The sequence below is a fragment of the Equus asinus genome, chromosome 7 (assembly GCF_041296235.1).
Source record: "Equus asinus isolate D_3611 breed Donkey chromosome 7, EquAss-T2T_v2, whole genome shotgun sequence".
Lineage (NCBI taxonomy): Eukaryota > Metazoa > Chordata > Mammalia > Perissodactyla > Equidae > Equus > Equus asinus.
In genome coordinates this window covers 60299980-60324862 of record NC_091796.1, presented here as the reverse complement: position 1 = coordinate 60324862, position 24883 = coordinate 60299980, and the positions used below count along the sequence as shown (strand labels likewise).

Here is a 24883-nt window from a genome sequence, read left to right as displayed (position 1 = left end):
GGAGCTATTAAAAATATAATAGGCTGCTTGAACAAGCACAAAGGTTTGACAGACAATCAAAAGCTGAAGCAGGATTGAATGACAAGGTTCATCTCCCACACGAGGCCACTTTTTCAAGACTGGGAGATGTGTTTGTTTCATCTACAATATAGAAACCACCACAAAGAGTCAAGCAAAATGAAGAAAAAAAGGAATATGTTCCAAATGAAAGAACAAGTTAAAACCTCAGGAAAAAAAACACTTAATGAAACCACAATAAGTAACTTACCTGATAAAGAGTTCAAAGTAATGGTCATAAAGATGCTCACCAAACTGGGGAGAAGAACAGACAAACACAGTAAAAACTTCAACAAAGAGACAGAAAATATAAGAAAGTACCACACAGAAGTCATGGAGCTGAAGAATACAACAAATGAAAGAAAAACACACTAGAGGGGTTCAACAGCAGACTAGATAAGCAGAAGAAAGAGTCAGTCAACTCAAAGACAAGGCACTTAAACTCAACCAATCAGAGCAGCAAAAAGACAAAAGAATGAAAAAAAAGTGAAGATAGCTTAAAGGACTTACAGGACAACATCAAATGGACTAGCATTCATATCATAGGAGTCCCAGAAGGAGAGGAGAGAGAGAAAGGGGCAGAAATTTTACTCAAAGAAATAATGGCTAAAAACTTCCCTAACCTCAAGAACAAAATAGACCTCCAGATCCAGGAAGCCTAGTGAGTTCCAAACAAGATGAAGCCAAAAAGACCCACACCAAAACACATTATAATTATAATGTCAAAAGCTAAAGACAATGAGAGAATATTAAAAGCAGCAAGTGAAAAATAACTTGTTATATAGAAGGGTACCCCCATAAGACTAGCAGCAGAAATTGTGCAGGCCAGACGGGAACAGCACAATATAGTCAAAGTGCTAAAAGAAAAAAAATGTCAACCAAGAATACTCTACCAGGCAATGTTGTCACTCAGAAGTGAAGGAGAGATAAAGAGTCTTCCAGACAAGCAAAGGCTAAGAGTTCATCACCACTAAACTGGCTTTACAAGAAATGTTAAAGGGACTTCTTTAAGCTGAAAGTAAAGAGCACTAATTAGTAACAGGAATACATATGAAAGAATAAATCTCACTGGAAAGGTAAATATATAGTAAAGGTAATGGATTAATCACTTATAAAGCCAGTATGAAGGTTAAAAGACAAAAGTATAAAAATAACTATGATTATAATAATTAGTTAAAGGTTACACAAGATCAAAAGATGTAAAACGTGACATCAAAAACATAAAATGTGCATGGGGGAGAGTATTAATGTTGAGTTTTATAATGAGATCAAACTTAAGTTGTTATCAACTTAAAATAGACTGTTATAGATATAAGTTCTTATATATAAGCCTCATGGTAACCACAAAGCAAAAACATATAGTAAATACACAAAAGATAAAGAGAAAAGAATATAAGCATATCACTAAAGAAAGTTATCAAACCACAAAGGAAGAGAGCAAGAGAAGAAGAAAGGAACCAACAGGAACTATAAAAACATCCAGAAAACAATTAACAAAATGGTAATAAGCACATGCCTATCAATAATTATTTTAAATGTAAAATGGACTAAATTCTCTAATCAAAAGACATAGAGTGGTGGAATGGATAAAAAAACAAGACCCATTAATATGCTGCCTACAAGAGATTCACTTTAGACGTAAGGATACATACAGATTGAAAATGAAGGGATGGAAAAAGATCTTCCATGCAAGTGAAAAACAAAAGAAAGCTAGATTAGCTATACTTAGACAAAATAGACTTTAAAACAAAGACTGTAATAAGAGACAAAGAAGGGTGTCACATAATGACAAAGGGGGCAATCCAACAAGGAAATATAATGTTTGTAAATACTTGTGCTTCCAACATAAGAGCACCTAAATATATAAAGCAAATACTGACAGACCTAAAGGGAGAAACAGCAATACAATAATAGTAGGGAACATTAATACCTTATTTACATCAACAGACAAATTATCTAGACAGAAAATCAATAAGGAAACATCAGCCTTAAACAGCACATTAGACCAGACAGACTTAACAGCTATACATACAACATTCCATTCAAAAGCAACAGAATACTTCTCAAGTGCACACGGAACATCTTCCAAGATAGATCATATGTTAGGCCACAAAAATAAGTCTTAATAAATTTAAGAGGACTGAAATAATATCAAGCAACTTTTCCGACCACAATGGTATGACATTAAATATTAATTACATGAAGAAAACTGGCAAATTCACAAGTATGTGGAGATTAAACAACATGCTATTGAACAACCAATGGGTCAAAAGAGAAATAAAAAAATATCTTGAGACAAAGGAATAGGGAAATGTAACATACCAAAATTTATGGGATGTAGCAAAAGCAATTCTAAGAGGGAAACTCATAGCAATAAATGCCTCTCTCAAGAAACAAGAAAAATCTCAAATAAACAACCTAACTTTACACCTCAAGGAACTAGAAAAAAAGAACAAAGTCCAAAATTAGTAGAAGGACAGAAATAGCAAAGATTAGAGCAGAAATAAATGAAATACAGACTGAAAAGATCAATGAAACTAAGAGCTGGTTCTTTGAAAAAATAAATAAAATAGGGGCTGGCCTAGTGGCATAGTGGTTAAGTTCATGCACTCCGCTTCAGTGGCCTGGAGTTCGCTGGTTCAGATGCCAGGTGTGGACCTACACACTGCTCTTAAGCCATGCTGTGGCAGGCATCCCACATATAAAGCAGAGGAAGATAGGCACAGATGTTAGCTCAGGGCCAGACTTCCTCAGCAAAAAGAGGAGGATTGGTGGCAGATGTTAACTCAGGGCTAATCTTTGTCAAAATTAATTAATTAATGAATTAATTAATTAAAATAGGCAAACCTTTAACTAGACTTATGAAGAAAAAAATGAGAAAGGACTCAAACAAATAAAATCAGAACTGAAAGAGGAGATTTTTACAACTGATACCACAGAAATGCAAAGGATCATAAGAGTCTATTGTGAAAATTATATGCTAACAAATTGGGATAACCTAGAAGCAATGGATAAATTCCTAGAAACATACAACCTGCCATGACTGAATCAAGATGAAATAAAAAATCTGAACAGACCAATTACTAGAAAGGAGACTGAATCAATAATAAAAAGCTTCCAAACAAACAAAAGTGCAGGACCAGATAGCTTCACTGGTGAATTCTACCAAACACCCAAGGAACAATTAATCCCAATTCTTCTCAACTCTTCCAAAAAATAAAACAGAAGGGAAGAAAACTCTTCCAAATCATTTTATGAGGTCAGCATTACCCAGATACAAAAACCAGACAAGGATGCCACAAGAAAATTACAAGCTAATTTCTTTGATAAACACAGATGCAAAAATCCTCAACAAAGTATTACCAAACCAAATTCAGCAGTACATTAAAAGGATCATACACCATGATCAAGTGAGGCTTATTCCAAGGATACAAGGATGGTTCAACATCCACAAATCAGTCAATGTGATACACCACTCTAACAAAATGAAGGATAAAAATCATATAATCACCTCAATAGATACAGAAAAAGCATGTGACAAAATGCATCATCTATTCATGATAAAAACTCACAACACAGCAGGTGTAGAGGGAATGTATCTCAACATAACACAAGCCACATATGACAAGCTAACCTCATACTCAACAGTGAAAAGCTGAAAGCTTTTCCTCTAAGATTACAAACAAGACAAGGATGGCCACTCTCACCACTTTTATTTAACATAGTATTGGAAGTCCTAGCCAGAAGAATTAGGCTCCCAAGAAATAAAAGGCACCAAAATTGGAAAGAAAGAAGCAAAACTGTCACTATTTGCAGATGACATGACATGAAAATATATACAGAAAACCTTAAAGACTCCATCAAAAAACCATCAGAACTAATAAACGAATTCAGTAAAGTTGTAGGATACAAAATCAATACACAAAAATCTGCTGCATTTCTATACACTAATAATGAATTATCAGAAGGAGAAATTAAGAAAACAATCCCATTTACACTGGTTCAAAAAGAATAAAATACCTAGGAATACATTTAACCAGGGAAGTGAAAGACCTGCATATTGAGAACTACAAGACATTAACGAAAGAAACTGAAGACAACACAAATAAATGGAAAGATATTCTGTGCTCATGGACTGGAAGAATTAATATTGTTAAAATATCAATACTACCCAAACCAACATACAGATTCAGTGCAATCCCTATCAAAATTCACAGAAATAGAAGAAAAAATCCTAAAGTTTGTATGGAACCATAAAGACTTCAAATAGCCAAAGCAATCTTGAGAAAGAAGAACAAAGCTGGAGAAATCAAGTTCCCTGTTTTCAAACAACATTACAAAGCTACAGCAATTGAAGCAGTAAGGTATTAGCATAAAAACAGACACACAGATCAGTGGAAAAGAACAGAGAGCCTGGAATTAAACCCACACAGATATGGTCAATTAATTTATAACAAAGGAGCCAAGAGTATACAATGGAGAAAGGACAGCCTGTTCAATAAATGGTCTTGGGAAAACTGGACAGGCAAGTGCAAAAGAATGAAACTGGACCACTATCTTACACCATACACAAAAACTAACTCAAAATGGATTAAAGACTTGAACATAAGACCTGAAACCATAAAACTCCTAGAAGAAACTACAGGCAGTAAGCTCCTTGACACAGGTCCTGGTGTTGATTTTTAAAATCTGACACCAAAAGCAAAAGCAACAAAAGCAAAAGTAAAAAAGTGGAACTATATCTCTTCTGCACAGCAAAGGAAACCATCAACAAAATGAAAAGGCAACACACTAAATGGGAGAAAGTATTTGCAAATCATCTATCTGGTAAGGGGCTAATATCCAAAACACAGAACTCAAGAACAAAAAAACAAACAATCCAATTAAAAAATGGGCAGAAGATCTGAATAGACGTTTTTCTAAAAAAGACATACAGATGGCCAACAGATACATGAAAAGATGCTGTATATCATCAATCATTAGAGAAATGCAAATCAAAACCACAATGAGATATCACCTCATACCTGTTACAACGGCCATTATCAAAAAGACTAGAAATAATAAGTGTTGCCAAGGACGTGGAGAAAAGGGAATCCTTGTGTGCTGTTGGTGGGAATACAAAGTGTTATAGTAACTATAGAAAACAGTATCGAGGTTGTTCAAAAAATTAAACATATAACTACCATATGATCCAGTAATTTCACTTTGGGTATTTATCTGAAGAAAACAAAACACAACTCAAAAAGACATATGCACCCCCATGTTCACTGCAGCATTATTTACAATAGCCAAGATATGGAAACAACCTAAGTGTTCATCAACAGATGAACAGATAAAGAAATTGTGGTATGCATGTATGTACACACACACACAATGGAAAATTATTCATCCATAAAAAAGAATAAAATCTTGCCATTTGCAACAACATGGATGGATCTTGAGGCAATATGCTAAGTGAAATAAGTCAGACAGAGAAAGACAAACACTGTATAATCTCTCTTTTGTGTGGAATCTAAAAAAAAATAAAATGTAAGTTTAAAAAACTAAGCTCATAGATACAGAGAATAGATTGGTGGTTGCCAGAGAAGGGCAGCAGGAGGCGGGACAAATGGGTGTACTATTTCTGGTTTTTTTTAGTTTAAAAAAATTGAATTTTAAAAAAGAGCTCAAAATAAAATCCACTTTGCGTGAGTCAGCAGATCTGACAGAAGGATTACTAACACCAAGAACTCAGGATAACAGAACAAACTGAGAGAGACTATGGCTTTAAAATGTCTGAAGATGTGAAAGAAGAAATAAGAGAAGATGAGGAAAGAAGAACCTCTAAGAAAAAGAACAAGCAAATTTCTAAAATTTCTAGAAATAAAAGTAAACTCAGTGAAATGAAAACTTAGTGGATGAATAAAACAGTAATTCTTTTTTAAAGGAGAGAATTAGTAACTTGGACAAGAAATGAAGAAATTATCCAGAGTGTAGCACAGAGAGATAAAAAGATTTAAAAACAAAAAAGAACAGTTAGGTGAGATGAAGGATGGAATAAGAATGGCCAACATAAGAAGGTCCCACAGGAGAGGAATAGGAATTCCAGAAGAAATAGAGAACCGGGAAGAAACACTATTCAAAGAGATAATTTCACTATTTAACACTATTCAGTGAGTGAGAATTTTCCAGATTTCATGAAAGACATAAACACTAAGATTGACAGTGAGTGTTGAGCAAAACAAAAATAAATCTAGACACATTTGACTGAAACTACAGGATACCAAACACAAAGAGAAAAGCATAAAAGTAACCCGGAAGACAGATCATCTACAAAAATGAGAACCACCTGACAGCAGAACTCCTGAGAGCAAAACAGAGCCAGAAGATAATACAAATAATATCTTCAAAGTGTCAGAATTCTATGCCCAGCTAAATATCTTTCAAGACTGAGTATGAAATAAAAGCATTTTCAGGCATGATCATTTACTGAAAAAAAAAAACACTAACGGGCATATTAATAGATCGGCGAGAAGAAAAGTGAACTCAGAAGGAAAGATTAATACTCAAGAAGCAATGATAACAGATTGGAAAATGTGTAAATCAATCTAAATAAGCGTTAACTATAAAATTAGTCAACTTGGGGGGATTTCAAAAAGATGAAACTAAATGATACTAGATAACAATAATATGAAACACAGGAGTTGACTGGAGTTGAAGCTTCCTATGACGCTTATATTATTCAGGAGAAGAACAGAGATAACGATCCGCTTTAGACATTAAGTCAAACATCATCAGAATATTAGTAACAGACTGCATGACTTCCTAACCAAGACACAGAACACGAGAATTAAAAACTCAGTCAGTCAACATGAAATCAACAGAAAAAACAGAAAAAAGAAACAAAAGGCATGGAACATAAAGAACATAAAATACAATGATAGAAATAAAACACACCAATAGTCACAATAAATGTAAATTTGCAAGTTTAAAAAAAAAACAGAGATTGTCAGATTTCATTTTTAAAAAGGTAGCTATAGTACGTTAACAAGAAAGGCACCTAAAACATAATGACATAAAGACAGAAGCTAACGGAAGCACGAAAATGCTAGACCAGGCAAATATTAACCAAAACAAATTCGGTATGACGGTAAAAGCAGACAGAGTAAACTTTACAGCAAAAAAGCAATACACTAGGGGACCAGCCTGGTGGCGCAGCAGTTAAGCGTACATCCTACTTCGGTGGCCCAGGGTTCACCGGCTGGATCCTGGGTGTGGACCTACGCACTGCTTATCAAGCCATGCTGTGGCAGGCGTCCTGCATGTAAAGTAGAGGAAGATGGGCACGGGTGTTAGCTCAGGGCCGGTCTTCCTCAGCAAAAAAAAGAGGAGGATTGGCAGCAGATGTTAGCTCAGGGCTAATCTTCCTCAAAAAAAAGCAATATATTAGGATAAAGAGGTCGTTACCAAATAACAAAGGAAACAATTCATGACAAAGAACAGTTCTAAATATGTATGCATTTATATTCAAAATATATAAAAGCAGGATGAAACAGATGAAACAAATTACAAGAAGAAAATTTAAATGTAAAATTATAATGGGTGATTTTAACATAACTTTATCCTAAATAGATATATTTAACAGACAAAACAAAACTACACAGGATATAGAAATTTCCAACAACACAATTAACAAATGATCTGATATATTTTTTCCAAATTACAACAATCCACTAATGGATTATAAATCAAACTTATAACCACCATTAAAAAAATAGAGCTGACTACAATTGAAAATATCAGAATGTATCCCATATGGCAAAGATAAGCATTATTTTGTGAAACCTTTGTATTTGTATTTCAAGTAATGACATAAAATGTACTTCCTGCTATGGGTCATAAAGTTTGAAAGTCTTCAACCCAACAGATTTAAAGTCTTCATCCCAAAATTGGAGCACAGACATTCTCCTTAAGCACTCAAGAAATATTTATAAAATCTGACCATTTACTAGGCACAAAATATGTCTCAGCCAAACCCAGGGAATCAATATCATATCCTGAATGGTGATGAAAGATGTCCCATAAGAGTTGACTGCTAGTTGGTTCCCTGTGGTTCCATTCAACAATCCTGGGGCAGGGGGGGTGGGGGGTGGGGGTGTGAAATAGATGAAGGGGATCAAAAGGTACCATGGAAATTAACAAACAAAAATCTCATTAAATTGGAGTCAGGAAGCCAAAAGGGAGAGCTCTCGTGCCCTACATCCACAGCAGAGCCCAAAAGAGGAAAGATTTCATGACGGGCAAGAAGCTCAGCCAACGAGAAACTGTCACAGCTCGGCCAATGAAAAGCCACCACACCTCAAACTTTTGGTCTACAACAGCCCTCCCAACTTCCCCTTCCCTCTAGAAAAGAGCTTCTCCTCTCTTGCTGCCGGGGGACTTGCACGTGGCTCACCATGGTCGCAGACCCTGAACTGCAATTCTCTGCTAACCTCAAAGATACCCATTTTTGCTGGAGAAATAACTATTTGTTTAAGGTCAACACTTTGGTGGGCCAAACAGGGATCCAGAGAAGACCCCCAATGACTCCAAAGCTGGTGAGCAAACAGGTGTGTTGCCCACAACAGAGCCCACTGAGCTGGCTGCTTTTCTCACCCACTCTAGAGTTTGAGGGTCAGTCTTTCTCCTGGATCCAAGCTTCAGCGCTCTCTGCATTTGAGGGGCTCCAGGCTTTATTTGAGATCTGTTTCAAGGCGTCATTCCTTTCTGGTTAAGGCCTGGTTTGTGTATGAGTACCTGGGTGGCACTTTGGCCTGACTCTTTGAATCAGTCTGTTTCTTTGAACTGCGCTAGCTTTTCATCCAATTCCTTTTAGAAATGGACTATTCCCATACTTGGAACTGGTTAGCCTTCAGTCCGACTTTTGGACCGTTCATTGGCACCACAGTGCTCCAGCCTTTGGCCTGACTCTCTTGGGAGCAGACTGTCCCTTGGGAACCAGACGATTCTTAGGAACTGTGTTGACCTGACCTTCAGTCCATCTTAACGAAACTGGACTGTTCCTATTAGAACTGGCTGGTATTAAGCCTGCAGGCCATTTGAGCTGTTTAGGCTGTTAGAGAATTACTCCTTTGCTCTAAAGAAAAATCTCTAAGAAATGGGATCTCAGATATCTAAATATTTTGAGGGTGTCCCCCTACAGAAGCCTGGCCGATTTTATACTAAAAACCGCAGTCATTCCTCACGCACATTTCTAACTAGATGGACCAATTTAACCAAAAGTAATTTAGAATATCAATGGCCATTATGGGGATTTTTGAACTCCCCAAACTTAGTTTTCTTAAAAATGAATTGGCCAGGAGCCAGCCTGGTGGTGTAGCAGTTAAATGCGCACCTTCTGCTTCGGCGGCCTGCAGTTCACCGGTTTGGATCCCGGGTGCGGACATGGCACCGCTTATCAAGCTATGCTGTGGCAGGCATCCCACATATAAAATAGAGGAAGATGGGCATGGATGTTAGCTCAGGGCCAATCTTCCTCAGCAAAAAAAGGGGAGGATTGGTGGCAGATGTTAGCTCAGGGCTAATCTCCCCCAGCCAAAAAGAAAAAATGAATTGCCCAACCATAGCCCTTCAATTTCCAAAACTGAATGGAATGCCTGTTTCAATTGGTATTTTGAGACTTCCAAATGTTATCAGGAGTCCACAATTGCCTCTTTGTGAAATAAAATTTTAAGATTCACTGAGGCAAACAAACGATTAAAGAAAGATAAAATGGCTTCTGAAGCCTCACGTTCCTCTCCTCCAGCTCCTCATGTTCAGGCCCCTTCTTCAGCGCCATCCTCCTCCTTCCGTTCTATGCTGCCCACACCTCCTCTATACTCTGTTTCCCCACACTAACTCTCTCACTGAAATGCCCTTTTCCCTGGACCTCTCCCCACTCCCTCTTCCTCTGAACCCAGCAGAACCTGTCCCTTTAAATTAAGCCTTCTGAGCATCCACAGGCTAAGCCCTTAATTTCTCACACTCCCTGGACTAAAGCTCCAGTACAAGCCATGGTCAAAGATTTTCCCAAAGTAACCAAAGATCCTCAGAGATTTGCTGAGGAGTTTAATACAGTCCTTCAACTTATCCACCGGGTGTCTCTGACTGACATCAGCTAGTGCACATGCTTGTCAGCGAAGACCAGGCCCAGCAAGGATGAAAACGGCTGATGGGAAATCCTGAAAGTCTCTAGAATTACAACCTGGAGACTACCCTGCTGACCTGCTCTACCATCAGGCTCAGGCGACTGATGGACGACTTCATCGCGCAATTCCGAGGGCTTTCCCAAAGCCTGTTGATTGGAACAAATTCAGGCTGGTGCACAAAGACTTGATGAACTCATTCGTGACTGTTACAATGGACTTCACGTTGTTTTTAAAGACAATTCTCGTCTTCAGATGTTGATTCCATCAAGTCACCTTTTCACTCTATGTTTATTAAGGGGCTGAACCGGGACCTTGCCCTTCTAGGAAAAAGGACCAGGATGGAGTGGGAAACTGTGTCCACTCCAGATTCAGTTAATCTGGCAAACCCGCTCTCTTGCACTTTAGATGAGTCACCAAAAAGAAAGACCACTGAAACTCTTATTCAGCTCCAGCAAATGAAAGCCCCTAAATGAACCCAAAAACCTCTGGTTTCTGTCACTGCAAAGAGCCAGGATGTTGGAAAAGAGACTGTTACAGATTTAAGCGCCTTCAGCGCCTTAACCAGCCTTTTCAACGTCCTCCAGTTCTCAGCGATGGGGCCCGAGGAACTACAGGGGCTCTTTCCAATCCTCCCTCTTAATTGGCTTGGAGAGGCATTTCTCCAGATGGGGATGGATCTCTTTTTGTCCTGACTGACACCAGAGCCACATTCTAGATGCTCAACCCCACTACTATAAAGCAGCCCCTACCTCAGACTACTAAACCAGTTCAAATAGTGGGGATTTCTCATAAACTTCAATGGGTTCCTGTCTCTGAACCTATTCCCTTTTGTGTAGACCCTTTGAGAGACTCATACACCCTTTTCTCCTTAGTTCCTCCACCCTTAGTAATTTATTAGGCCAAGACGTCTTTTTTAGGCCAAGACTTTTTGGAAAAGTATCATGCCAAAATATCTTTCTCCCAAAAAGGGGAACTAATTCTAGAATTAGACAGTAGCCATCCAAACAGCCAATGAGATAAATTAAATGACCCTTTGACATCTTTTATTTGCTCCATCTCTGATGGTCGCTGATTCTAAAAACACTGATTATTTGATCCTACTGAATCAGCTACCACCCTCCTTATGGGCAAAATCTCGAACTCATATTGGTAAAATTCACACCAAGATTCAAACAGATCCCTCAAAATCTCTCCCCAGAATGAATCAATAGCTCACAGGCTAAAAACACCCTTACAGGCATAAGGCCTGTAAGAGAGGATTACGAGGCTCAAGGCCTCATCATCCCTTGTACTAGACCCTGTAACACTCCTACTTTACCTGTGAGAAAGCCCAAGGGCTGAGGGTGGTGGTCTGTCCAAGACCTCTGAGCAAAAAACAACAGCCCTTGATACCCTGCCGTTCCTAACCCTCATAAGCTACTAACATCCATCCCCACTGGAAGCAAATTCTTCATGGTGACTGATTTATGCAGCACCCTCTTTAGTATTCCAGCTGATGAAGCTACTCAATACCTATTTGCCTTCCCTTGGGAAGGAAAACAACTCACCCGGACAGTCATGCCTCAGGGTTTTCCTGAGAATCCTTCTTATTTCTCACAGATCCTGAAAGCTGACCTGGATGACACAAGTTCCCTAGAGGCTCTACTTCGATGAACTATGTAGATGGTTTGCTTCTTTGCTCTCCCTCCCAAGCCTCCTCACAGGAAGTCAGCATCCACTTGCTAAAGCTTTTAGCCTTAAAGGGACATAAGGTCACCAAAGAGAACTTGCAGTTCGCCCAAACCCAGGTTCAATATTTAGGGCATCTTACATAAGAACAGGGCTACACCTAGAGCCAGACACGCTTCGTGGTGTCCTAAGTTTCCCAAAACCCAAAACTAAGCACCAAATGTGAGGTTTTCTTCAGCTACTTGGTTATTGCCTAAGTTAGATTCCCAGTTTCTCTCTTATGGCCAGACCTCTGTATGTTTTATTAAAGAATAACACCACCAATCCGATTTTATGGGAAGAACAGGACGACAGCCTTTAAGGCCTTAAAGGAGAGTTTGATGAACCCACGTGTCCTTGGACATCTCAATTATCAGATTCCCTTTTTCCTATTTGTATATGAAAAGTAAAAGAATGCCCTTGGGGTATTTACCCAAAATCACGGGGACCACCATTGACCCATAGGATATTATAACCAGCAACTGGACCCTGTGGGCACAGGGATACCCCACCGGCCTTAGAGCTATTACTGTCAGTGCCCTTTAGGTTAAGGCCACTGAGAAAATTGTCGTGGGATCCCCTTTAACCATTTTTGTACCTCAAGGAGTGGAAGCCTTCCTGAATTCTCACCACACTCGCCATATTTCAGCCAGCCAACCCATCTCCCACGAAATCCTTCTGTTACATGCTCCTCGCAGTAAAAACCTTAACTCTGTTCTCTTCCCCTGTCCATTACTGACAAAGTCCCTCACGACTGCTTAACACTGAGGGATCGCTTCGTAACTCCTCATGACGATCTGCAGGAAACTCCTTTGGGTAATGCTGACTTCTCATGGTTCGCTGATGGTTCTTATTTACAAGGTGACGATGGCAAATATCGTGCTGGGCATACTGTTGCAACTCCTTTTGATATCATTGAGGCAGCACCTTTACCTATGGCTATATCACCCCACAGGCTGAATTATATGCTCTGACATGGGCTTGTACTTTAGCCAAGGGCAAAACTATTGCCAACATTTACACTGATAGTAGACATGCTTTTAGAGTAGCTCATGATTTTGGAATGTTGCAGAAGCAACATGGCTTCCCTAACTCCAGGGGACATAAAATAGAAAATGGCTCCTATGTTCAGGAATTATTGGATGCTACGCTTTTACCTGTTGCTTTAGCTGTTATTAAGATCCCAGGACATTCTAAACTTGACTCTCTGGGAGCTAAAGGAAATCACCTTGCTCACATTTCCGCAAGGAATGCAGCCCTTAAAGGAACTAATAACAGCCCCATGTCTGCATGGTCCAAAGGGATATTTCCCCAAATGATAACTTAGAAAACCTGGCTAGAGAAGCCCCACAACTGGCCTCAGTAAAGGAAAAACAAGATTGGAAATTCAACAACTGTTAGTCTGATAAAAAAAGAGAAAGCTCTAGTTTGGACCAAATAACACCCAATCCTACTGGAGACATTCCCACTCCTAACCACTGCAGATGCATTAAGCCACTGGTCTACTGACAAAATGATAGCATTCATGAGTCAAATTGGTGGGGAAATATTAATAAGGCTGCAAAAAGTGCCTACCCAACTTGTTCCACTTGTCTAAAATACAATTCAGTGAATCCTATTCATACGGCTCCCAGACGTTTAAATTGCCTAATGGATCACTCAAGGTTTGGCAAATGGATTTCATACAGCTTCCCTCGTCTGATGGAGATAAATATGTTTTAGTCCTGGTTTGCATGTTTTCTCGCTGAACTAAAGCCTTCCCCTGCAGACAGGCTACCACCTCTTCTTGGCTAAAGTCCTTTTGGAAAAGATTATCCCACCTGGGGACTCCTCTTGAGCTTCCTAGTGGTCGAGGAGCCCATTTTACTGGTCAGGTACTTCAACAAGTCTGCACTGTTTGGCCAGTTTTATAACACTTTCTCTGTGCTTACCACCCTCAATCCTCTGGTTTAGCCAAATGCACTCATGGCATTATTAACACAACTGGCAAAATTTGTAGAGACCCTCCAAATACCTTGGCCAAAAGCATTGCCATCAGTCCTTCTAAATCTCAGATCCACCCCCTCTGGAACTCATAAACTCTCACCTTTGAGATAATCACAGGCTGTCCAGTGCACTTGACTCCTGCCTCTTCTGACCCACAGCTGATAAAAGGAGATCTATTCCAGCATTGCAAAGGCCTAACTGATTCCATCAAAATTAACCATGTTCTGGTACGGCAATCTTTCACAGTGAGCTCCAGGGAGGCGAAGACCTTAAGAACCACACCTTGCAACCTAGAGATTTTGTCTGCTGGAAAAGACACCTCCAGAAGGACTCTCTTCAACCTTGCCGGGAAGGCCCCATCAGGTACTGCTAACTAACCCTTGTGCCGCAAAACTCCAGGAAAGAGACTCTTGGATTCGCATGGCACAGCGAAAGAAAGCACCAAACTCTGCTGAACCTGAACATCATCTGGTGACTTGAAAGTACTGATTTCCCAGAATTGAAGCAGATGACATCTAATGAGATAGCTTTCCCAAGATGTCCAGACCAGGCCTGTTGGAAGTTCATCTGCCAAAACTTTGATGATGACATTATGCTTCGGATAATCTCCAATGCCTATGATCTTGATAACATACGAACTTTAGAAAAGAAAAATGCATGTGAGCTCTCCCTCCTACTCCTCCTTATTACTCAATAGGTTTCCACACTGTGCACTTTCCCTCTGACATGAGACATGACACCCAGGAAAGAGCTTCCTGGCATCAAGAGATAAAAGGCTGCTGAAAACACAGAAACCTGATTCTTGATCAGCAATGCTTTCAGAGAAAGATCTTGATCAAAAGAGGAAGATGTCAAATTAATAAACAGAAGCTTCATTAAATTCAAATTGGGAGGCCAAAAGGGGGACCTCTCATGCCCTATGTCCACAGCGGAGCCCAACAGGAAGAGGAAGGCCTTCCTCGTTTTGATCAGCAAGAAGCTCAGCCAGTGAGAGCCTGTCACAACCCAGCCAATGAAAAGCCACTACAGCTCAAACTCTGGGTTAACAACAGCCCTCCCAACTTCTTCCTCTCCTCTAGAAAAGAGTTTCTCCTCCCCTGGTGCCAGGGAACTCGCACATGGCTTGCCACGGCTTGCAAACCCCAAAATGCAATTCTCTGCTGATCCTGAATAACCTATTTTTCCTGGAGAAATAACTGGCTGTCTATTTGTTTAAGGTCAACAGTACTAATGTTCAGTTATAAAAATTAAGTCATGGAATGTAACGTCCAGAAATGACTATTGTTAATAATGTTGTATTGCATATTTGAAAGTTTCTAAGAGAGGAGATCTTAAAAGTTTTCATCACAAGAAAAAAAATTTTTATAACTATGTATGGTGATGAATGTTAACTAGACTTATTGTGGTGATCATTTTGCAATATATACAAATATTGAATGATTATGTTATATACCTGAAACTAATATAATGTTGTATGTCACTTATACCTCAATAAGAAAAGAAAAAATAATCCTAGGTCCCTGGAGTACTTTAGAATATGCCTCTGTTCCTTGCAATTACCAACTAACTTGGCAAGTTATTACTTGTGTCTTGAGCATATAATAAATACCCAAAAATTTTTGGTAGAATGAAATAGTATTGAGTAGAAACACTTGAGTAATCTTTAGGAAGCTGAAACTAAGCTAAGGTTAACCATTTTCAACCTTCTGAGATATTCTACCATAGAGAGAGTTGAGTACTAAAAGAAATACACGCCCCCAAAAGAGGAAAACACTTCTGAGTTTGCACAAGTGAAGGGGTATATGGGAGTTTGGGTGCATGGAGCATGGTGTGAATAGGCACAGCAAGCAAGCAAGCCGGCTAACCAGAAGGGACAATTCCAGTGGGTTAATATTGCCAGCCGTCAGTAATCGTCTCTTCTATCAATGTAGAAAGTGACTTTTCCAAGACACACCTCTATTAATTCAAAGAGGACCAGGGGGCACAGCCTCTTCTCATCCTTCTCAACTGTCCTTTATGTCACACCAGGGTTTCTGCCATGGGGTGGGAAACCCAGCTGGAAGACAGGGATGGGCCAGGCAGGAAAGATTCTCTGTGTCAGGCTAAAAGAATTAGACAACTGGGAACCCAAGCAAGTTTGTTTAAGCAGACAGCAACACAGTCAGATTTGGGGGACGTAAACGACAATACGGAAAAGGGAGAGACTACTGGAAGCAGAGCATGTCTTTAACGTGGTTATTACACAGTGTCAGCCCTCAAATACTTATTTAAGAGGAGACTGGGGAAAGGATGGATAGAATACAGAAAGCAAATGTTTGTAATTGAGGTTAAATTAACCATTTTAAAGTGTACATTTCAGCGGCATTTAGTATATTCACACTGTACTTGTGCAACCATCACCTCTATTTAGTTCCAAAACATTTTCATCCCCACGCCCATTAAGCAGTTGTTCTCCCTTCTCCCCAGCCCCTGGAAACCACTAATCTGTTTTCTGTTTCTGTGGACTGACCTATTCTGAATATTGCCTATAAACAGACTCATACGATATGTCTGGCTTCTTTCTACTTGGTATATTTTCGAGGATCCTCCATGTTATGTCGCAGCATGTATCAGTGAGAAAGAAAATTTCTAAGACTGCAAAAGCAGAACAGTAGAACCTAAAGCACAGAGCAGGCAACTGAGGGTGGGGAGCAGGAGAGGTAAGGGTGATGGCCATCACTGAAGCCTCGTGACTAAGAGGACAGCGGCACCATTAACACAGACGGGAAAGACAGAAGAAGGTGCAGGTGGGGATGAGGGTGATACGTCTGTTTCTGGACACACTGAGTGTCAAGTGCTAGGAGAAATTCATGTTGGAGAAGTGCACCAGGCAGCTGAAAATACAGTCTGCAGCTTAAGAGAGAGGCCCCAGCAGCAGCTACACAGCTGCAGAGGCACGGCGATGCAAGATTTACTGTCCTCTGAGGCCAACGGGTACATATACCTCCGAAACTCCTTCTGTCATTTAGAGACGTGCACAATGCACGAACTGTCCTTGCCTTTTCCAGAATGTGACACATCCATTTACAAAACTTCAGAGGTGAACGATAATAAGCAAGGCTCAGGACAGAGAAAATATCACCCTCGCCCTAGAGCAAAACTCACAGTGCATTTTGTTCTGGCTTTGGTAAAAAGTACCCATTCACGGAGCCCACAGCTGGCATTTTCCAATAAATATCTCCACCACCTTTGAACCTTGTATTGCTTGGTTCTATCATTCTGCTTCCAGCACAGTCTACCAGCATCCAACCCTCCTCAGACTCCTGTCAGTTTAACAATTCGTTTAGAAGTTTGGTGTAAATATGCAGTGCCACCAGTCTGACTGCAACTCTGGAAGTAAAACACTACTGTGTTCCAACTGAGCAATCCCCTTCTGAGTAATTCTAACGCACAAAGGAAGGGCGGAGCTGACCCGCGCCGCTCTCCTCCCATCCAGCCTGAGCCAGCACCACAGCTCTCCAAAGACCCCTGCCTCACAGCTGCCTGGCTTTGAAAGTCGAGAGCAACAGTAATCACTGCCTTCCCCAAAGAGCTATTCGTGACCTGATGCGAAGTTCTAGACAAACCCACTTCAATGTGTGCAAAAGAATCTTTGCTTGCTTAAAATATGTTTATTTACTTATGTGTATATATAATTTATATATTTATACACAAACACACACACACACATGTAAAATTTACAAAATATACTTCTAAGTTGTTTTCTATCCCTTCAAGGTCAGGCTCAAACTGGAAATTTTGAGAAAAGAAACGATTATGGCATACCTTTTAGCAAACTTAGATGAAAGGAAAAAGAGAGAAGCAAACTACTAGAAACCGTAAGTGTAGAGGAAAGAGAGTCACGATCATAGGGGAAATTCTTCCAGTCCTGGTGCTAAGTATGCGTGCAAGTTAAGGGACAAGAGTCACCCATGAAGTAAGAACATTCTCGGAATCCACCTCTTCCTCTGTGAAGCCCACCAAGTCCCCCAGGCGAGCTGCGGTCAGTATAGCTCCACAGTCTCACCTTCATTCCCTCCCTGACCCAGCGAGGCCCCGACAACGCCTATGTGCCAGGCACTGTTCTAGGGACCCCGCAGTGAACTGGACAGACGAAACCCCACTCTCATGGAGCTCACGTTCTAGAGGGACATTAGTGAAAGGGAGACCGTCAAAAGACAAAGAAATAAAACACATACATTTTCAGATAAGTGGTGGCAATATACACACAAGTGACCAAAATCCACAGTGTGTCAGATGGGAAGGTGGACTGGGCGGGCCAGGGCGGAGACACGGGTAACTTTAATGTGTAAGTATTGAGGTGAGACATCAGCAGAGACCTGGAGATGAGGGGGTGAGCCACAGGGGTGTGGGGGTGTGGAAAAAGAATGTTCCATGGGAGAGGGGAGGACGAGTTCAAGGAACAGCAGGGAGGCCAGCACGGTTGTGAGGAGGGGGTGTGGGGGAGGAGCCAGAGCAGCTGCAGCACTGGCTCCTTTGCAGAGACTCATTTGTTTTGCTACCCATGTGCCAAATCGAACTGTAAACACCTTGAGGGCAGGGCCTATGCTGCCACCTTCACAGCTGCATTCCCCAGGGCCTAGTCCAGTGCCTGAACTAAGCGTGGGAGGACAGATGAGGAGTGACTGAGAAAATCAAGAAACTCATCCAAAGGGAAAATGAACTGCCAAGAGAGGCCGTTAGCAGGCAATACGCTGGCTTTAGCCATCATCTTAAAGCTTAACCAATAGTTTTTAACTTCATCAATATGCAGGATATTTCCCAAGAAAATACTCAGTTTTGATCTTCTAATGAAAGTCAACAAAAAAACAGGATTTGCACTACTGTACGCAAATGAAAATACATATATTCATGTATGTATATATATCTTCATTTTCTGGACCACTTTTCTAGGACACATTGACTCCCTGAAATTTAAAAAAATTTATATTTAAATCATATTGTCTGAATAACAGATATAGGTAGCATACATAATCTGTTCACACAGCTTTAATAGACAACCATAACATATTTTCTAGCTCAATGGAACAGAAGACTCTTGATAAAAAAGATATTGCTTAATTTTGTATTCTAGTAATAATATACCCCATTTGGACACATAAAAGGAATGAACGGCCAGCTCATATGAATGGAAATTATAAAAAACAGCTTTACAGCAGGGTCCAACAAGCCTTTTCTGTACAGGGCCAGACAGCAAATATTTTAGGCTTTCAAGCAACATACAGTCTTTGTCACATAGTTTTCTTTACTTTTTTAGGCTTATTTTGTGTGGTTGGTTTTGTTTTTTGGTTTTTTTAACAATGCTATAAAAAATGTAAAAACCATTCTTAGTTCCCATACAAACAGGCCTAGTTTGCCGACCCCTATTGTAGACTACAGTAAGAATGGGACACTTGCAGCGCCAAGTTCCTAACAATTAAACCCAAGAGGAAAGCCCCGTACACATCTGGATTACCTCTTTTAGTCTCTCCAGCTCATTTTGGAGGGTCTGCTTGGATATTTCCACTTCGATCATCTGCTGTCGGAGAACTTCATTTTCATCTTCAGCCTTAGCACGCTTTTCCTCCACAGTTTCCAACTCATGGTGCAATCTGACCGATACGTCTTTGGCTACCTGCATCGACCCACAGAGAGTCCTCAGGATGTGAAGCTATCCATGTGCTAAGGATACATTCAAACAACTTCAGAGGCAGAACCATTAAGTAACTTGGTATTACCCAAAGAACAAAGACCCTGGCAAGATTAAGCAAACCGATTTTTAAAGGAGGGTATTAGTTTAAAACATGAAAATCCACATTATGAGAAAGAATGTGACTTTTATCTGGATTAAAGGGCCACTTTGGATAGCCCTATCTCCTTACAGAATATCACCAAGAATGCCAATTCTGCCCCCACACACACTTTAAATGATAATTAGAAATAACAATAATAGGGGCCGGCCCCGTGGCCAAGTGGTTAAGTTCGAGTGCTCCACTTTGGCGCCCCAGGGTTTCGCCGGTTCGGATCCTGGTTGCGGACATGGCACCGCTCATCAGATCATGTTGAGGTGGCATCCCACATGCCACAACTAGAGGGACCCACAACTAAAAAATACACAACTATGTACTGGGGGGGCTTTAGGGAGAAAAAGGAAAAAGAAAATCTTTAAAAAAAAAAAAAGAAGAAACAACAATAATGGTAAACAGATAAACAGTGCTGTTTCCTAAAGTAATACTAAACCTACCTGCTAAAAAAGCAAGTAAAATAATTCTGTATGCAGTAGATAGTTAAGATAGTCAAGTTTTAAATTGTCTACTGTGGTAAGATATTTGAATGTTTAAAGCAGTTAAACATTTTCACTTTCTAAAAGGAAATGAGTAAAGAGATTTTTCAAAAGAAATATAAATCACCTTTATATCACATCGAATGACATTTTGTTAGTGGTTTATAAATTTGATGGAATTACAAAGATCCTTTCCTGTTATCATAATGAAAGGCAAAACGAGATTTCCTAAGCACTCCGTAATAAGGAGGACATTATGCGTAATGCACCTCTAGATAGAAGATTTGATAATTGGGGCATGAGAGACGCTATGCTGCCCATGGAGAGAGTGCATGGTATAAAGTCTGGGATTTCTTCACCTCATTCTCATTTCTGCCAACAGTTCTCAAAGATACTTGAGACATTTAGTTACGATTCTATTTCTCCCTCAGTTGAATGGCCCCTGCACAAGCCTCACTTGGGTTATGGTAATTTCAGGTTTTCTGCATCCTAGAAATTTAAGTAAGAATAAAACTGTTAAGTGATTACAGTCAACTTTTCACAGTGGTCTTTGACTGTAATTGAATTGATAATCAATAGATTTTTTTTAAACATTTCAGATCTTTAGAAGGAGTTTCTGTACAATTTCTACACAACTGCCAGACCAACTGGTAGCCATTCATTCTTTTTTTATTATAGATTCATTACTATGATTTCTTCTCTTTTCTTTCTTTCTTAGATTTTAAGATTCTAGTTCATATGACATTTAATCAGGCTGTCAAACCACATGATTACACACAACCTTACAAGCCATAAAGTGAACAAAGAATGTTCATCCAGAAATCTACTGAGACAGAAACACTAAAAGAACACGAAGACCCTGGGTAAGCGGAGTCTGCGGGCTGCATTTTCAGCTCTGTAATCCTGCACGCAGCAGCCCCTTCTGGGAACATCTGTCCCATCAACGCACTCACTCACCTTTAAGTCCTGCTCCAGGCTTCGGATCAGCTCGCCATCCACTTGACCAGTCTCGGCCACTTTCAGGCTCTTCTGCTCAGCTTTCCTGAGGCGGTACTGCAGGATTCGGCAGTTTTTATTAGCACGGTCCAGTTCTCGCCGTAGCTCCTGCAGCTGGTAAACATCTTCCTCTAAGTAACTGTCTCTCATCTCTTCCATTTCGGCACGGAGTTCATCCAACTCATCCTACACAAGCCAGACGGAGTAGATTTATAAGCCAAGTCTATCAAAAAAGGGTGTTGTTGCCTCTCCATGCCAGCTCCGCGATACTAAATACTAACTACCCGCACACTCACCCAGCGGCTTACGGCCACACCCGTGTGATATGGTACAGGGACCTCCGGAAATTCTGCCATAAGACACTATCACCAGATGTCTGTTCAAATCTTATGGACCCATAAACAAAAAACCAGCATGGATTATTCATTGCAGCCTCTCAGCATTTCTTCCCCTCCCAATATTTCCTTACCTAATCACAATCATAAATGAAATAACTCTAGAGATAAAGAAACCTTTAGATTCATACCAGGCACTTACCTAAACTTCTATCTCTAAGGCACGAGCCTCTAGGTACTAATATGAGTCAGACAGACCCTGCCTTTAGAGAATGGAAACTTCAGTGGGATCCTAACTGTGAACTGCCCTGAATTATACCTGTGAATGTCCCTAAAATTCTGCTTCACAATACAAATCTCAGCAGGGACTACATGACTCACAACTCTAAAGATAAAACCTTTTGCATTATTTCAAACACACATGGGTTTGTTTTTTTCCCATTCACTTATCCTTTATTTCCCAATTCCATTCTACTTGACGCCAACATGAAGACACTGGATACAGGAGAAACCCAGGAGTTGCTTCTGCTGCCCTCCCTTCCCTCCCATTCCACAGCCAGTCCAGTACTCTCAGCTCAACATCAAAATACCGGCAGGGGTTCTCTTTCCAGCGGCTCCACATCACTACGCTAGTCCCTGCCTTCATCCCTCTCAAGGGAGTAGCTGCATACACAGGTAAGTCCATCACATGGGGCTCCCTGCTTCCCCTCTATGCACTCATCCCTCACAGCCTCTTCTCCACCCAGAGAGTTATCCTTTTAATACGTAACTCAGGCATCTCCCCCTACTCAAACCTATCAGGGGCTTCACATCAAACTGAGAAAATTCTTTGAAGTTCTCCCCCTGGCCTCTTGGCGGCCACCTCCCTCCCTGCCACACTGCTGATCCCACAGGGTCTAGGACTGCTCCCAGACTTACACCTGTTATGCGCTCTCCTTAAAACGCTCCTCCCCAGCTCTTTGCAGAGCTCATTGCCACCAATCTAGAAGGCACACAGTCCCTTCCCTGACCACCTTTCCCCCCTACCCCACTGTCTCTAGCCCCAGCCTTGCTCTGTTTTCTTCCCACCTCTTATTATTTGCTTTTCTTCCTATACATCATCTGTCACCCACACTGACAGGTAGGCTCCACGAGGCAGACACCCTGAGTGTCTGCTCCTCTTTGCATTCATGGTGCCCACAGCGCTGTGAGCCACACAGCAGACCCTCGATAAATATTTGTGGAACGAATACACACAAACATCGGTCAACACCTAGAAAGACCAACGCATAAAGACGAACAAAACCGGACACGACCGCAGCTCTGCTTTATTCCAGTCTTGTAGCCTAATTATGAAAAATTCTTCCCAAACCCATAGGCTGCAGCATATGGGATATAAATTCTACTGAAGTATCATAAGAGATCTTAATGAGCAACAATCTGGAAGGAGGGAGATTAAGGAAAGCATTCAAGAATTTTCTGATTAGTTTGATAATTGATGTTTTAAAAGCCTCCAGTCTAGGATACGCTCGGTCATTTCCACGTATTTTGTTCAATTAATATTGAGGCTCAAGAAAAAAACTCTCCCAAACTTCACCCTAAGTTGTCAGCTCTCGTCCTGCTATTCAGTTTTTTCCTGGATTCTCACCACTCCTGCTAATCCTGCACTTATTCTTAAAACTGGGGATTTACTTACAATAAAGAACAAGAGTTTCCCAACATCAGAGCCTCAGGTGGACAAAAAATTGAATAGAAAGAAATCTCCTGAAGAGTATTTTGTCCTGGATAAGATTATTATTCCCAAATAAATTGAGAATCCTTATGGAAAAATACAGATTGGCACAAATAGTTTGGTGAAGACAGTTGTCCAGCCAGCCTCACCTGTATGCACTGGGCTAGTGGAAAGAGCTCACTCCCCCAACCCCCAGCCTATAGATTCTCCTCACTCCATCCACACAACTGTAATCAAGAGAATGACCTACTCAACTGACCACAACTCAAAATAAGTTCAACGGACTACCAAAGAGAATGGAAACCTCTACCAACTTCCTAGTGGGCAAATGAATAAAATGTTTGTCTTCTCCGCTTCTAAGTGTTCTCACCGAACTTCTATACCAGTGATGACAACCTCAGTAAAAATATAAGACGTTCATCCTAATTAAAAATGCTGTGAAGCATAAGCAAGTTTCATTTCTTTCTTTTTTCCTTCATGAGATCTCTTCCTATAATCTTGTTCCTGGCAGGAAAATTTGCTGGGACTAGGAGTTACTGGACCAAGCATAAAGCTGGTCAGTTGGACACATATGAACAGAATGGACAGGCTGGGCTCTTCAGGGACACAGTCTGGAGAACACAGCTGTCACACGAGCGTCCTTGCCAACCGTCAGCAAAGAAGAGGTTGTTACTGACGGCCGATCCTCACACTGAGGCTTTGACGACGCCACGTGGGAGCCATGCCCCTGACCCAGCCCATACTGGAGGACACCGACAGGGGATCACACGTTTTAAAACAGGCCTTATGGAAGTCAGTCTTCTGATGAAGAGGAGAGTCAGTCCTGAATCTCCAAAATCAAGGTCAAGTTTCACTCAGGTCCCATCCATTAACCTGATGGACCTGACTTTAAGAAAGTCTACTCTCTACACTTGGGTCTGATTACAGTTAAGAGGCAATGGTTTCACTGAGTAACCAATAAAAAATAGTTCAATACAAGCAATAATCACTGTATGCATATGTATACAAACAAATATACAGTGACTTTGACCATTCTGTTCATGGAAGGAACTGCTTGTGATTGCTTTTCCTTCTAGAAAGCTTATCATAAAAGCCAGAATCATTTATGCCTGAAATTACCTGTTACTTAAGCAAAAATTTTTAAAATGTAATATAGCCATAAGAAGATATAAGATACAACTTCCAGGCATAACAATGTTCTCTAGTATTCAGACTTTGTAACAGAAGAGCCCTCATGTTAAATGCTGGATATGTTATATGGATGGTAAGCCACCACTGCAGGCTAAAAAAACTGTTAAAGGGCTAGATGAACCCACACCTCCAAATCATTGAGTAGGCCAAATGTAAACAGCTAATATTTTTTTGGCATAAATAATCACCAGCACTAGCTGCTCTGAAAAGAAAATTAGGGACAAACTATAATTGCATATATTTGAATCACTGCTTTTATAACTCATATTTTATCTAAATTTATAGAACAGAAAACTTCCTTTACTAAGCACCTTACCTTCATTACTAACCCTATAGTAACCCTGCCAGGAACCCATTACCCCATTTTATAGACAAGGAAACCAAACACACACGGGTTAACATGTCCAAAGCCTCATAGCTAATAAACGGAAGC

General features: G+C 40.5%; 1 protein-coding gene across 9 annotated transcripts in view; it reads right to left on the bottom strand.

Moving 5' to 3' along the window:
- The window catches only part of MTCL1 (microtubule crosslinking factor 1), a 136800-nt gene that overhangs the window by 105116 nt on the left and 6801 nt on the right, over positions 1 to 24883 (bottom strand). For all 9 annotated transcript variants that reach the window (XM_070513569.1, XM_070513568.1, XM_070513564.1 and 6 more), the window contains exons 2-3: positions 21175 to 21399; positions 19411 to 19569 (exon numbers count right to left, since the gene is read on the bottom strand). In XM_070513569.1, the coding sequence (XP_070369670.1) occupies positions 19411 to 19569; positions 21175 to 21399 (384 nt within the window). The remainder of the gene's footprint in view (positions 1 to 19410; positions 19570 to 21174; positions 21400 to 24883) is intronic.